This window comes from Eubalaena glacialis, chromosome 8 (assembly GCF_028564815.1).
Source record: "Eubalaena glacialis isolate mEubGla1 chromosome 8, mEubGla1.1.hap2.+ XY, whole genome shotgun sequence".
NCBI lineage: Eukaryota > Metazoa > Chordata > Mammalia > Artiodactyla > Balaenidae > Eubalaena > Eubalaena glacialis.
The window spans coordinates 128,032,717-128,048,412 of record NC_083723.1 but is presented as its reverse complement, the minus strand read 5'-3'; the positions used below and the strand labels follow the sequence as shown (position 1 = coordinate 128,048,412).

The 15,696-nt window shown below is 59.9% G+C and overlaps 1 protein-coding gene across 1 annotated transcript; it reads left to right on the top strand.

Moving 5' to 3' along the window:
• Positions 1 to 10,626: 10,626 nt before the first annotated feature.
• MNX1 (motor neuron and pancreas homeobox 1) lies at positions 10,627 to 15,403 on the top strand. Its single transcript, XM_061198223.1, has 3 exons — positions 10,627 to 11,335; positions 14,257 to 14,417; positions 15,023 to 15,403. Exons 1-3 carry the CDS (start codon positions 10,627 to 10,629, stop codon positions 15,401 to 15,403), a joined length of 1,251 nt encoding a protein of 416 aa, XP_061054206.1.
• Positions 15,404 to 15,696: the final 293 nt, after the last annotated feature.

Sequence of the window (15,696 nt, the reverse complement as noted above, 5' to 3'; positions counted from 1 at the left end):
CTTGGGAGCCCCTCCCAAGGAACCTGGAAGGAACTGCCTTGCCTGCCCTCCGAGCCTTAAGACTGGGGAAGGCTTCTAGAAGTGGCCTGGCGAGCAGGAGCTGGCAGGTGGATCTCCGGAGGGGCACAGGCAGGGGTGAGGGCAGGGGGGTGGGACGGACAGTGGTGCAGACTGGGGTGCAGCCGCAGGGAATTAACCATCGTCCCTTGGACCCGGGTTCTTACTGCCATCCAGGTCCCACCTTGCAGGGACATCATGGGGGCCAAGCCACTGACCCTCGGGGCAAACGCGTGTCCGAAGGAGCGGGGACTGGGGGAGGGGAGGAGCCTCCTGCCCCCCAGCTCCTCTTCCCCGGTTGGGCAGGTGGGGGGTCCCCCACGTGTTACAGGCATTTGGGACGGAGGTCCGGGGAGAGCTGGGGGGCTCGGGGGTTGCGCACAGGCCAGCGGGTCCCAAATCACCGCACAGGGGGAGGGGCGCGGGCACAAATCTTCCCGGGAGGAATTAGTTAATTCGTCAATTAATTCAGGAAAGGTGGATCCCTCCTCGGTCAAGCTGAAATTTCGGGTTGTCGGATGGTGGTGTGCCCGCCTTCAGCGAGGGGCGTTTGCTCCGCTGAAGAGGCCGAGGGGGACTGGACAGAGAGACGGGGCCCAGCCAGTTTCTGAGAATGATTTTAAAGGCTTTCGAGGCCGCAAGGAGGGAGGCGGCAGTGGAACAGAAGGAGGCCAGAGGGATCGCCCCCAGAGCCAGCCGGGCTTCGCTGGGCGCCGCGGGCCCATGGCGGGCAAGGAGGGGCGTGGGGCTCCTCTGAAGGCTCCTCACCGCGGGGCCACCCGGCTGGGAGCAGATTTAAAATCGAGAGAATCCAAGTAAAGGCCCCAAGCTGCGGAGGTGTCTGCGGCAGCCCAGACTCGACCCCGAGCGGTGCCCACCTACCCGGGGAGCTGCCAGGCGGCCAAGCAGCCCACTCTGGCCAGATGTTCAAGACAGATGAGGGACGAGTAGTTAAAACCCACATTATATAGTTCTGTCTGGTATACAATTGCATGTGCTGACCCGTATATTCTAACTGGAAACGGACTCGAGTCACTTAAAATATTGCAACGTCGATAGGACTAATTAATTGGAAATAAGAAACGAAAGAATACAATTAAATGAGAAGAGAATCATTTTCTAATTTAATAGAGGGACATTTATAAAGAGCACAAGCTAAAAGGCATCGAAGGATTCTATCGACATTCTATTAAATCAGCCGCCACGCCCCGGGCGGGAGGAGGAGGACCGGGAAGCGCGGCACCCGGGCTGGGTTCGGCGCGGCTGATTGGTGCCGCCAGGAACCCCACGTTTGCGTCGGACCCGCCGGCCCTCCCCGCGGAATTCACTCTTCTCTGCCCACGGCTCAGACCTAGCCGCTCCCGACAGCCCCAGGCCAGGAGAAGCCTGCCTCTCCGCCCGGGAGGCCCGGGTTCGCAGACAGATTACAACAAAATTACTAATTGGAAAATGAAATTGTCAAAAAAGCATCTCCCCACCCCCGCATATACAATATCCTTAAATATTAAGATATTTTATTAGACCCACTTCCTAACAATAATTTATTGCAATAAAACAGACACCGCAGGTCCCCCTAAATTGTCTTTTCATAATGAATAAATTTAAGCAGGCTAATTAATATATAAACTAGCCCGATTTGTCAAGTTGATTTGTATTTTAGTTAATTGTGAAAGTAATTACCACATGGTCAAATTAACAGCTTTCTGGAAATGACCAAGCCTGAGGTTTTATTTCCTTCCTGGGTGAAGAAAATTCATTTTTCCAAGCTCTTGATGTGATGAATAAAAGTCATAAATCTGGGTGATTGGTGCAGGCAGAGTCTAAATGGCTTCATATTTCATTTTAGGTTTAATAGAAATATTCATGCTCTGTTTTAATGAAATTAAATTGAGGGGGGATGGGGCTGGGAGGCGGCAGTGGCCGGGGGGGCTTAAAGGGACAGCGCACGTTTTTCTTCCCCCACCTGCGGGCCGGGGCGCTGAGGTCACCTCCAGTGGGCAGCCCATCTGCCACTCCTTTCTGTGGCAGCCCAAGGCCTGGAGGTCCTACTTTGCAGCTCACCTGGGGCGCAGGTGGAGGCAGCAACTCGAGAGCCCCGACCCAGGTGCACTCCCTGGCAGCTGGTGCCCTCTCCCGTGCGCTTGCTGAGGTCACTAAGCAAGGTCAGGGTCAGCCCTGGGTGCAGGTGCAATCCCGCCCAAAGAAAGCCTTTCGGCCTGTTGTCTACGCTCAGGCCCGTGCTGACCCCGGGGGAATCCGGGGTCCACTCTCTTGTCCCTTCTGTCCCCTGGTAGGAGGGCTGTGTGGCAGCGACCCCTCATTCATGCCCTCTAGCCCTCTACTCTGTGCCGCCTGCGACATTCCCCTCCCCTCCAAGGTGATCCTGCCGGAACCTGGACCACCAGCGCCCAGAAGAGTGAACCTAATGCACCGGGCTGCAGAGGCCTCTCCTCGGCCCTCAGAGGAAGAGGAAGGGAGTCTTCAGACCCAGCAACCTTGCTACGCTCATTCGCGGTAGGGCGCTCCGAGTTTGGGGGAAGCCCACGCTGACAGCCGCTCGGGGCGCCTGGGGTGGGGTGGGGTGGGTGTGAGGTCCGTCGGGGTGTCCCTCGGCCCCAGGACAGTCCTGGATCTGCAGCCCCTTAGTGGAGCTGATCTGTGACTTGTTGATTTCCCCTGAGCAAATAAGGCTTTGATGCAGTTCCAGCAAGAGTGGTTAGCTGATGAATTGACAAAAACTAATCAGCTTTATTGGGAAACAGGTTAAGGGCACGGGCGTGTCAATAATTCTCAGCCTGACCCCCTCATCCATTAACCGAGGCAGGCTGATTAGAGTAAGAAGACCCTCTCGCATTTTGCACAGAAATTGCTTTCATAAACTCACCATTATTAGCAGTCGATGCGAGCAGCTAATTTAGAGAAGACATCCCAGGCACGTCACATCTATCATCCGGGTTTATGTATCATTATCTCATTTACAGAATGTCGCAGTATAATATGTGTTTTTGGCAATAGGCTTGGCACCGCGCCTGGGCTGCGCCGCTCTTTTTAGCAGCACAGCGGAGGCCTCCTCGCCTCCTTCCCCGCCACCGGGCCTGGAAACCCCCCCATGAGGGCCGGAGCCGGAGGGCGCTTCCCGGGCGGGCAGCGAGAACCGGGAGTCCTCCCCCCAGCCACGTGCGCCCCTCCCAACGCGCGCCTCCAGACCCGTGCACCCCGCGCACGCCGCCCCCGCTGCGCCGGGCTCGCTCGCCCGCGGGGCCCTGGCGCGCGGCCCAACCGAAGAATTTGCTCCCGCCTCGGAGCCGCGGGGTGCGAGTTCGCCGTTATGCTCGGCATCCCTTCCTCGGGGCTCGGGCGGCGGCGCAGGTGGCCCGGGGCGGCCGTTCCCCTGCGCCTGGGGGGCGCGGTCCCGGCCTCCCGCTCAGGCCTCGGCCGGCTGGGTCGCAGAGGCCCCGGGCCCGGGGGACAGCCCGCCGGCCCGGAAGGCCTCTCTCCGCCCTCCCGGGCTCCCGGGGCGGCGGGTCTGACCTTTCCCTCCCCCGGCGGCGGCGGCGGCGGCGGCGGCGGCGGCACCGCGGCCCAGATGCGCCCGGCAGACCGGAGTGGGCCACCTGTTCCTCCGGCTAATTATTTTAATGTAGGGGGCCCAGCGTCACCGGGTGCGCGCCTCTTGCAGCGACAGACGGCGGCGAGGCCGAGGACCCAATTCAGCCTTTCAATGGAATTTCCCAGATGGGCCGAGGGGAGGCCAGGCGGGTCACCAGGGGCCCTTTAACGAGTTCATTAGCCAAATTATCTTGCCCGCAGCACAGGGCCCGGGAGACTGGGGGAGGGGAGCGAGCGCGGAGGGGTTCCGCGGGCCCCTCTCCCGCCTGGTCTCGCGGAGGTGACGGGGGGAGGTGCTGAGTGAGGGAAGGGGAGAAAAGCCCCAGCCCAGCGGGCATCGGGGGGAAGGGAGGCGGGCCGTCCTCTGTTGTTTAGCAGCAAACACGCCACCTCCCTGCCACTGTTAGGTTCCACAGGTAGGAGCCCGGCCGGGTCAAAGGCCAAGTGGGAAAAAGTGTTATTAGATGCATCCAATGAAGAGATTATAATATAATAAGGAACGTGACTGACCGGGCTATGGTGTGAGGCCCGACTGCAGGACTTGAAGCCAGAGCCTGGCCTCTTTGCTGTGGGTTCTGGAGCAAAGTGCCTTGATTTCTCAGAGCCTTAGTTTGCCCGTCTGTAAGACGGGGACATGGGTATGATTTCCACAGTTATAATGACTAGGAGGAGACTCTTAGAAGGTGCGTTGAGACAGTACCATGAGCACTTGGACATCCTGGCAGGAGTGGGGCTTGAAAATTGGCCTCTCCCCCCCCCCCCGCCCCACCGTACTTCCAGCTCTTCTCAGGGCCCCAGGTTCCTCGTGGGTGAAATAGTCCCTGTTCACATGGTGGGGTAGGGCAGGGAGTTGCCTTCTGCCCAGCTGACCACACCCCACCCAACCCGACTTAGGAAACCTGGGTGGAGGTGTGATGGGGAGAGAGGCTGCCCCGAGAAAGGCGGAGGAAGCCCAGGGATGGCGTTTCTGGCAAACCAGCTGCCTCCTGTTTGCAAATACAAACCCCCCCACCCCGCCCAAATCCACCCCAAGTCTGAGATCCGTCCTGGGGCCTTGAGTGGGTACCTGTGGGGAGAGGCTGGGGCCAGGCTGAAGGAGATGAACTTGACCCAGACACCATTTGCCCATCTTGAGGCATATCCCCCAGCTCTGGGAAGTCATGTCAGGCAGAGATCCAGCCTCTCTCTCTCTCTCTCTCTCCCTCTCCCTGCCGCCAGCAGCCTCAGCTTCTGCCACCTCAGCAACTACTAAATAGACCAATTAGCAACAACTTCCTGCCATTATCCACCATGGATTTGGACATTAGCGCGCTACTACCCAGCCATAATTTCGAGTCAGAGCGCACTAAAAAGTTCACACACTGAAGCATTAAAACGCCCCCAAGCAATGTCTTCCGTGTATTTGTGCTTTTTCCCTGTGTTGTCATCCTCACCCCCCAACCCCGCCTGCGGGTCAGCAGTCACCATTCAGGCAGGGGTGGAGCCATCCTGCGTAGGTCTGACCTCCCAGGGGCCAGAGCTGCTGGTGTGGACCCTGCAACCCTCTCCTCCTGCCATGGGGGGCGTGTCGAGGGTGGGGAGGTGTGGCCAAGCACCTGGGGCCAGGGCTGCCTGAACACCTTAAAAGGTGGGTCCTCGATGACCAGACACATTCCCCTGGGAGATGGGAAAGCCAGGCTCTCCCAAAGCAGATAAGCATCGTTCTCAGTCTTAAAATAAGAAATTATCGAGGCGCAGGACTCACTCACAGAGAACTGTAGGTCCCCGTTAGCGATGGTTTGGAGAGGAGTCCTATGGGCCTCTGCATTCTGAAAAAGCTGGCTTCGCAGGTGCACTCACTACATACCTTGTTTCCGATAACAGCTTGAAGTAGAGGCCACTGTGTGAACCTGGAATTAAATTACATTTAATTTAAATCTTCTGGCAAAAATAAAGTCTTCTGGGGAAGTCTCTGTTGAAGGCTGTTTTCCCCCAGTGTGATTAAAGGGACTCCAATGAGCTTCCCCCCACCCCACGTTCCCGAATTCTTGGGGAGAAATTTGCTTCCCTTTGTAACCCAGGAACTTCGAATTTGCGCTGCAGAAAGGCTGGAAACGCTCTCCTTCCCTGGGTCAGAAGGAAACCTGCAGGGGGATGGGGACCGTCTCCCCCCCGAGGACCAAACGCTGAGCGGGGCACCGCCAGGCCTGTCCGTTGCCTTTGGTGTCCCGGGAAGCTGGGAGGCTGCCCAAGGTCTGAGGGTAACGCAGATATTTCTGTATTTGGAAGAAATTTCCAAAAATAGAAGGCCCGTAGCTTGCCGGATTGTTGGAATGTTACGAATTTAAATCCTGCAGCCTTCCCCGACCTCTTAGCAAGCCCTCGGCAATGAGCCCCTGATCTGGGGCTGGGTCAGGTGAAGAGGGCCGGACCCGCGACCCCGGGACGCCCGGAGGTGGGCCCGGTTCCGGTCCAGGCCTCGGGCGACACGAAGCCGGGTGCGCAGGGCGAGGCCGGGCAGGCGGGGCCGCGGGGTAAGGCGGCGGCCCGTCCTGCGGGTCCCACCTCGGGGTGGAGTGCGTCCGTGGGCTCCCACCTTTTCCAGGCCCTTTAAAAGGCCGAGCGCCCCCGGGTCAGGGAAGAGGTCAGCAGATCAAAGGGCGGCGCTAACTACGAGGTTCTTTTGGCCCTCGGGGCTCTGCTGCTGGGGGGCGGGGGGCACCTGCGCGGACCCGCCCCTCCCCCGCGCTCGCCTTCCGGTGACCCCAGCCCCCTCCCCCCGCGCCCGCGTCCCCAGGCCCGGCGCGGTCCCCGAGTGTCTCTCCCGCGGTTTCCTTCCTCGCCCTCCCGCCTCGCTACAGAGCTGCTTCCCCAGCCGCAGACCTGAGGGTCCCTACAACAGCGTCTTCGCAGAGTAACTCGACCGCCCCGGTTCGAATCCCATCGCCACCGCGAGTTTAGGTCCTGCCCTCAGGCAAGTTACATAGCATACCACGCCTGTTTCCTGAAGGAAACCCCGAGAGGTTAAATTGAAGTTTAGCTGAGTTCATCCGGGGGTTGGGGGAGGGCACGGTTTCAGCAGGACGGGCTAAATCACCCGCACCGGCCCTGGTCTCAGTTCTGGAAACCTCAAGCTCTGGGAGGGTGGGGTGTGCAAAGCGGTCACCAGGGAAAGTCCTCTTCCAGCCTGTGTTCCAGGGCCAGCGGTCCAGAGTCGCCTTCATGCTGGGCGCTCTGTTGTGCCTGCCCCGCTTCCTGTGAAAGGAAGCAATCTGTAAACGATGAAGATGCTGCCTCCCATCATCTGAATATGTGACTCTATAGGGTTTATCCCAACTCCATATACATAATTCCAGACATGGATAGACATGGATGACAACAGCTTTTTCTTTTGCAAATGTTTGTAAAAATCACCAGTTCTCCTTTCTAAGTAGTGGGAGAAAGGGTAGTGCAGGCTGTGTTCAGTATCTAAAGGAAGGCCCTATGGAAAGAGAAACGGATGCATTGCCAGGAGGGAAGGGACCGGATGGGAGCCAGCTAGATGAAAGGGGCACCAGGCCCTCCATGCTGCTTTGCTTGGGAGCTGGAGAGTTCTCCCCGGTGTCCTGGGGCTGGATGCTGTCCCTGGGCACCTGGAGACTGAGGCTGGGAGCACCCCTCAGACCAGACCTTTGATCTCTCGCTGCGGCCCTTCCCAAGACCAAGCCCTGCTCCTGTCTGCCCAAAACCTTCTTCAAAGCCAGCTGGGCTGGATCAATACAGATGCTGGAAACAGGAAGAGCCCTGGTGTGCTCAGCTTCACACACCATAAACCACACAAAGACCCCAAACTTCCGAGACCTCTTCCTCTCTCTCTCCCTCTCTCTTCCCATACAACTTCACAGGCACCTCCAATATGTATTCCCTAATTCTTAACATAAACAGGGTAACTGATCATTTTAAAGTCATTTAGCACTGCAGAGTCCATTTTGTCTAACCCTGAATTTTCGAGACAAAGAGAGAAATCCATCAAGATAAAGAAGCTTCTACATCTGCAGTCAAACTGCATTTAGAGGGGTGGCCAGGACCTGGACCCAGGGCGGGCAGGCTGAGTCCACTTTGGATCCCGCACCTGGGCCCCTCAGGTGGTGTGGACTCAGGGGGTAATCAGATGAACCTGCCTGAGCTGGGTCCCACCTGTGGACGACGTCCATTCCGTGTGTCCAGGAAGTGTGCTCAGCGGGCCCAGGCAGAGTAGAAGCATGGGGGAGGGGGAGATTTTGAGGAGTTTGGGAGAATACTTACTGTAGAACAAAAATATGGTAAAGTGAATTGCTCTGGGGGTTATAAAACAATAGAATAATTTTGTTGAGGAAGATGGGGTGATTTATGAAGTCTAGACTGCACACCCCCATCACCAACTAAACTAGCCCCGGCAGTGGTTATTTCAGGTGGGAGAGAGGGGCGTCAGGCTCTCCAAGATCCACCTTGGGAAATTTACTTTGCACTCCTTCCCCTGCCCCAACCTCCTAAATCATTGCCTTCAGGACCAGCAGATGGAGGAGGGGCAGGGGATGAGACACAGGAGAGGCAGCCGGCCTTCGAGCTCACCCCCATCAGAGGAGGGGGCCACGTTTGCTTGCTCTATCTTGGAGAGGTAGAGTGGCAACAAAGACACTGTTACCCTTTCTCCAAGGGTGAAGGTCTCCTGTCCCAGAACAGGTGGCTAATCGCAGGTCTCTTTGTAAAACCCTCCTTCCCCAGAGGGAACAGAGAGGATGGGGAACAGGGCTGGGGATACCGGGAACGTTGAGGGCAGCAGGTGGGAACGGTGAGGCTCCTGCAGTCAGACCTGATCTCATTCCAAACTCTGAGGCTTCACAGTTTGCGGGGATGAGAGTCTCAACCTCTTTGAATCTGTACTCTGTGAAATGGAGATTTCATCTGGTGTCATAGGGAGGATTAAGGAAGATAATTCTAGAAAGCTCATGGCACACAGTAGGTGTTCAAGAGATGTGAGTGTACCCCTCTCTCCACTCAGAGACAGAAGGACTGCATCTTTACCACCACAAAGACATAAGAAAGACAAGAGATATGAGAGACAAGACAAACACCATGTAAGTGCTGTTATTTCTATTTACAAGTTAATATTGGTTTTGCAAAGCTATATAACATTTATTCCATTTGCTGTCACTTCTCCACTGGTCTCCTCCTAATCTTCCAACTAGTCCTGTGAGTCTCGGAACTACACTGTTACAATGAAAAAGAAACGCTGCTTACCCACGGAATCACTGCAATCCACTCTCACCTGGGTAAAAAAGCCTTTTGAAGGGAAATGACTTGTTCCCTGTATTTACCTTTAAACATCTCTCTTGTGGCAACCTGACCTGCTAACTTTAAAGTTTACCTGGCCCTGTTTTTTGGTTTTTTTTTTCTTGGTCCTCTACCCCTCCCACAGCCCTCTTCCTGTCCTTTATTCACCTCTCACCTGCACGGGAAGCCAGGCTTCCAGAACCCGAGCTCCTTCTCGAATTCTCATATCTGTCTGGGGAAGATAACTAGGTCTAATGGAGCTATTGACAAAGACTGGTGGTGGTGGCCGCTGGGCTTCTTAACCTGCGCGTCCATTCTTTCTGCTTCAAAAAGCCTTTGGAAGTGCTTTTACTGTAAATATTTGAAGTGTGAGTATGGGGCAGAGGTGAAGTCTGGATTCTCATCCCACTCCCTTGCTCAGACAAGGGAAGCCCTTTCCTCCAATTTTCCAGGAGCTGCAGGCAGCAGAGAGCCTGCATTTTCCAGCCCGGGGCCTGGGGCTAGCAGGATCAGTGACCGGCCTCGGCCGACTCCCTCCCGGCTGGGCTTCCAAGGGCCCAGATGGGTGCCGTCTCCTGCCTGCCCACGGGCGGGTGTCCCTCGGCAGAGGAAGAGCTCTGTAATCGAGGACCTGCTCCATGGCGGGTGGACGACGTCTCCAAGCCGACCTGGGTCCTGCAGGCCGCTCGCACCAAACTCTCACCTTGACCGGGAGGACTGAAGGCGCGGGCTTGTGGAAGGCAAGCTCGCGCTCGGGTACACGTACGCTTCACTCCCCCACAAACAACACCTGCAACGCACAGAACTTCCCCGGAAAGGTGAGGGGGCTGGCGACAGGGACACAAACCCCTCGGGCGCAGGGCTTGGGGACCAGAACGGTCTTCGCTGAGCTGCCTGCACTGAGCAGAGCGGCTAGGTCTGGAAGCAGTGTGGGCTCTCCATGCAGAAGTCGACACACTCAAGCGCCGACGAGGAGGAAGGAGAGGACGCACGCCGCTGGCTCTAGGTGACACGAACTCAGACCCGGACAGCGTGTGTCGCGAGCTGGGCTCCGGCCGGGAGGAACACACGGACCCCGGGGGTTGCCAGCACCCGCCGCCCGCTCAGCGGCCGCAGGAGGGCGAGCAGGCACCCCAGATTGCGCCTCCGAGTCTTCCAACCCCTGTCTCGGTCCCCGCCCCGCCTTCGCGGCTCGGCACCCTGGGCTGTTTAGGACCCCGCGGCGCAGGGGCGGGGCGGCGGGCGACCGGGACGGTGACAGGTGCGCCCCTCGGCCAATGGCGGGGCAGGAGCCCCTCCCCAAGCCCCCGCCGAGCGCGCCAATCGGCGGCCGCGCTGCGCTTCAAGTGCGCGGAGGGGCGCGGGTCCCCAGCCCGGCGCCAGCGGCCTCGGCGCGGTCGCCTGCGGGCTGCAGCGCTGAGCCGGGCTCTGCGGCCCCGGCGCGCCGAGCACTCGCGTGGGAGTTTGTGCGAGAGCGAGTGAACGCGGCCCGGGGCGGGGCCCGCACGGAGGAGGCGCCCGGACCATGGTCACCCTCGGCTGAGTTTCCGGCGGCGACTTTGATTACTGGCAAATAATCATAACAATACCGAGCCCCGGGGCTGGCCGCCGCCACGCACAGACTCCGCGGGCCGGCACGCGGCCGCGTCACCCACCTCCCCGCGCTGATCGCCAACCCCTAACGAGCCGATGGAAAAATCCAAAAATTTCCGCATCGACGCGCTGCTGGCCGTGGACCCCCCGCGAGCGGCCTCGGCGCAGAGCGCGCCGCTGGCCCTGGTCACGTCGCTCGCGGCCGCCGCAGCTGGCCCCGGGGGCGGCGGCGGCGGCGGCGGGGCGAGCGGCGGGGCGAGCGGCGGCTGCAGCCCCGCGTCCTCGGAGCCGCCCGCGGCGCCCGCCGACCGCCTGCGCGCCGAGAGCCCGTCGCCGCCGCGCCTGCTGGCCGCGCACTGCGCGCTGCTGCCCAAACCGGGCTTCCTGGGCGCGGGCGGCGCGGGCGGCGGGGCGGGCGGAGGCGGAGGCGGGCCCGGGGGGCCCCACCACCACGCGCACCCCGGCGCCGCCGCCGCCGCTGCCGCCGCCGCCGCCGCCGCCGCCGCCGCCGCCGCGGGGGGTCTGGCGCTGGGGCTGCACCCTGGGGGCGCGCAGGGCGGCGCGGGCCTCCCGGCGCAGGCGGCGCTCTACGGCCACCCGGTCTACGGCTACTCGGCGGCGGCGGCGGCGGCCGCGCTGGCCGGGCAGCACCCGGCGCTCTCCTACTCGTACCCGCAGGTGCAGGGCGCGCACCCCGCGCACCCCGCCGACCCAATCAAGCTGGGCGCCGGCACCTTTCAGTTGGACCAGTGGCTGCGGGCGTCCACCGCGGGCATGATCCTGCCCAAGATGCCTGACTTTAACTGTGAGTACCGCGCAGCCCCCGAGCCTGCGGAGGGAGGAGGAAACGGGGGAGGGGGAGTACTGGCCGAGGGTTCTCCCGCGCGTCCTCTTCCACCTGGCACCTCCTTCCGCTGGTTCTCTGCTCCGGGCGAGCTGTGGGAGCGCCGCGAGGCCGCCTCGGCTCCGCCCGGGGCCTGAGAGGACTCGCGCGGGCTGCGCGATGTGGGATTGTCAGCGAATGATTAAAATGCCCACGCGCGGACCTTGCTTCGCTTCCTCTCTTAATGGGAAGGGGCAGCTGGAGGTGTGAGACTAAAATCTAATGATTAACCGGCAGGCTAGAGGAGAAGGAAGTGGTCGGGGAAGGCGAGCCCTGGGGTTAGGTGTGCCTGGGAATTGGGGGCCACCGAAACCAGGGGTTTATCCTCAGGGAAACGGACGTGACCTCGGTCCCGCATTCTGGGTTCTGGAGAGACCCCCGGTCCTTCCCAGGAGAGGGAGCGCTCCCAGAGTTAGCGAAGGAGAAATGAGCTTCAAGAGGCCCAGGGACGCAAGGCAGGGGCCCCGGGCGACCTCCTGGCCCTTTGCGGGGCTCTGCCCGCCCCTGGAAGGGCTCTGGGTCCGGGGTGCGATGCCCAGGAGACGGGGTGGCTTGACTTGAACAGAGAGATGGCACGCTCCGGAAGGCCGAGACATGCGCCCTCCTTCAGGGGCTCTAAGCAGCAGGTGCCCGCCTCCGAATTCAGGGCGCTCAGCGCAGCGCGCACCCCTCCCCAAGACCGCAGCGCGGGAGGGCTGGCCATCCCCAACCCGAGAGCCGCCCAACTGTGGGCGGCGTGCTCGCCACCCAGGCGGGACACCTGGCCGAGGCCTGGGCCTCTCTCTCTCGGGCTTTCCTGGCGCGCGCGGGCGGGCGCGCGGGAGTGGAGCTCCGGAGAGTCTGGATCTCAGGTCCGCTCGCTCCACCCGGGCTCCGCTCAGAGGAAGATGCTTGAGGCTTAACGCTTTCAGCCACCAAACACCCAAACAAAGAGACCCCATTGTTTCCGTCTGAATGGATTTGTTTAGACTGGGGAGATGCAGGCATGGGAAGGGAAAAAAAGCAAAAAAGAAAACAGAAATAAACATTTGCCAGAATTCAGATTCCTCTGCTAGAAGCTATGGTCTTGACTAAACAGAGAAAAGCTAGGATCCCAGAAGGCTGGAGAAGTCACAGCCGGGTGAGAAAATCCCAGCATGCGCGCTGTTTGCCCGCGGCCACCCCAGGCTATTCCCGGCTCAGCTTCCAGAAGGCCCTAATGGCCACCCATCCCTTCCATTGGAGTCACCCCTCCCGGCCCCAGGCAAAGAAGAGGGCAAGCTTGCTCTCACTTCTGTGGCTTCAGGCATATCTGAGCTCCTGATCCGGGGTCAGCCAAACCCAAGGCACCCTTCCAGGCCTGGCCTCAGAGCCCAGCAAACCCCTTCTGATGGAATGCCACCCCACGCATCTTTCATTGTGACCTGCATCTCCCAGAGCCTGGCAGGCTTAGTCTCCCACCGATGAGGGGGGCGGGCAGCAGTGATCTCCACACAGGCCTCCCCTGGGCGCTGGGTTCGCTGGCCACCCGGCTGTTTTCCCCGGCCTGCGTGGAGCCCAAGATTGCCCAGAAAATCGACTAAAGCCACATCCCTTTGCCAACACACTTAGTCCATCTCTTATTCCTAATCTCGACCCAGAGTTAGCTAATTAAAACCCAGCCAGCTTTAAGTTCAGAAAAAGAATCTGAACACCGAATCCTAAAGGGCAATAACAAACAGGTGACCATGCCAGAATGGGTTCTGAGAGTCCCTCCTCTGGTCGCTGGAAACCTGTTTGGTTTCCTTTAATTGGTGTCTCAGCCATCAGATGGCATTTCCCAAATGGTCCCTTCAGAGCCAGTGTTTTAATTAAAGTTCTAATGTATTGTCAAGTTGGGGATTCGGGGCCTTGTTTAACTAAAGCGGGGGGCGTGGGCCTTCCCATAAAGCAAATTGCCCATCCCATGGGAGCCTGAGCTCGTCCTGCCCGGGGCTGGCCTCTTTTCTTTCCTTTCCTTTCTTTTATTGTCTAACACTTGTCAGGCTCCTGGGAAATCAAGGGAAGTCTGGCTTTGAGGTCATAAAATTCTCTGTGATGTAACCGTGTGAAATTATGTAAATAAAGCCAAGAGACCTCCTTGAACACGTAGAAAGCCGGATCCCCCTGTGCCTAGGCCTTTAATTTGCGTAATGAGAATTGTCCTGAAAGGCTTCCAATCTCCCAAGGCTCTGCCCCTCTGGACCCTGGGCAGGCATTGTCAAGAAAACATTTTACATGGGGGAGAGTCTCTGATGAATACACATATTTAGGACCAGAATTTGGTCCTTTTCTTTCCTTCCTTCCTTCCTTCCTTCCTTTCTTCCTTCCTTCCTCATCTTTTCCCCTTTTCTCCTTCTATTCCTTTTGTATGTAAGGAGGTGGCGGTGGAAATCCTGCACCAGTTCTTCGCTGGGCAGGAAGAAGTAGGAAGTGATTCCGGTGGCCTGTGTGGATTGGGCCTGAGTTGGGGAAGGCACCGGGAGGAGTGGGGAGGAGGGGGTCCCTGGGCCTCTGCTACTTGCCTTTCTGTCCACCTGCTTTCTACCAACGCCCACCCAGGTGGAGAGGACGTGCCTGGGTGATAGGCTCTCTTTAATCAGGACACCCGGGCCCCGCCTGGGATGAAAAGACTTGGTCCCTCTAAACCCAAACCATCTGGGCCCACCTGGCCGAGGGGTCCTGGACTCCAGGGCTTCCTTGGGGAGGGGGCGCTGACACTAAAGAAAGAGCAGCGACTCTGCAGGGCCGGCGAGCAGCGGGCAGCCTGGCGTGAGGAGTGTTGCTGGCGCTGGGCGGCAGCGGGCAGTGGACTGACCTGGGCTCACGAGCCTCTCCCACCCCAGCCCAGGCGCAGTCCAACCTCCTGGGGAAGTGCCGCCGGCCACGCACCGCCTTCACCAGCCAGCAGCTGCTCGAGCTGGAGCACCAGTTCAAGCTCAACAAGTACCTGTCGCGGCCAAAACGCTTCGAGGTGGCCACCTCCCTGATGCTCACCGAGACCCAGGTGCGCTGCTCCCTCACCCCCAACGCGGCCTGGCCTCCCAGGGACACTGTCGCCTCTGCTCTCTTGACCCTCGGCCTTCCTGGGCACCTGGAGCTGTGCCCATTTGACCTTTAGGGTGTGGATTAACATCCCAGCCAGAGTTGCCATCTGCCCCCAGGGTTCCTATACTGGCACCCAGAGGTCTGATTCAGCTGATTCTGTTGGGCCCAGGAATTTGCACCCCTCCCCATTCTGAAGCAGGTGGTCCCCAGGCCACATGAGAGAGATTTCACTCCAGAAAGAGAGGAGGGAACATCTTGAGATTTACAGACAGGTACCCCAGCAGCCCTGGCCCTTCGCACATGGGTGGGAGACCTCGGTGCTGGGGGTGGGAGGTAGGGGTCTTCGTTTGAGCTTCCTCAGAGCCCCCAGCCGGTCTTTGGGTTTTGCTGATGCGCCGGGTGGGGAGCTCCATCCCCCTGGAGCTTCCGAGTCCTCTAATGGGAGCCCCACGCCCGGGCCTGGTAATGGAGGCGAGCGCACGGCGGGCGCAGGTGCAGGTACAGGAGCCCGGGGACTCGGCGGGGATGGAGGTGGCGGGTTTCTCACGCCGCCTGTGCCGGCAGGTGAAGATCTGGTTCCAGAACCGGCGGATGAAGTGGAAGCGCAGCAAAAAGGCCAAAGAGCAGGCAGCGCAGGAGGCCGAGAAGCAGAAGGGCGGCGCGGGCGCGGGCGCAGGCGCAGGCGCAGGCAAAGGCGGCGGCGCCGAGGACCAGGGGGACGAGGAGCTGCTGGGGCCGCCGGCGCCCGGGGACAAGGGCAGCGGACGCCGCCTGCGGGACTTGAGGGACAGTGACCCCGAGGAGGAGGACGACGACGACGACGAGGACCATTTCCCCTACAGCAACGGCGCTAGCACGCACGCCGCCTCCTCTGACTGCTCCTCCGGGGCCGACTCGCCTCCCCCGCGGTCCGGCGGGCCCGGCCACCAGCCCCCGCCCCAGTAGGGGCCCCGCGGCCGGCGGGTGGCGGTACGGCCTGGATGCTGCGACCCCTCCCATGCCCCCCAGGTCGCCCCCCAGGCCCGCGAGCGGAGGCGGCCGGGTCCCGGGGGCTGCCCTTGTGGGCCCCAGCAGCTGTCTGCTCAAAGGACGGAAAGAGGGAGGCCCAGCAGGTTCAAACTTGAACTCTGGTTCTTTTTAATTTAATTTGGTTTGCGTTGGGGGGAGGTGTTTCTGAGAAGAACTGACCATCAGGGGAGGCTCCCAGTTCCCCTCTTGCCGAATGGAGAAGGCGGAAA

Bases quoted from the DNA above. Each gene is read 5' to 3' on its own strand.
- MNX1 (XM_061198223.1), top strand. From the start codon at position 10,627: ATGGAAAAATCCAAAAATTTCCGCATCGACGCGCTGCTGGCCGTGGAC. The intron at 11,336-14,256 runs GTGAGTACCGCG...CTCCCACCCCAG, and splicing joins CAAGATGCCTGACTTTAACT to CCCAGGCGCAGTCCAACCTC. The intron at 14,418-15,022 runs GTGCGCTGCTCC...CTGTGCCGGCAG, and splicing joins TGATGCTCACCGAGACCCAG to GTGAAGATCTGGTTCCAGAA.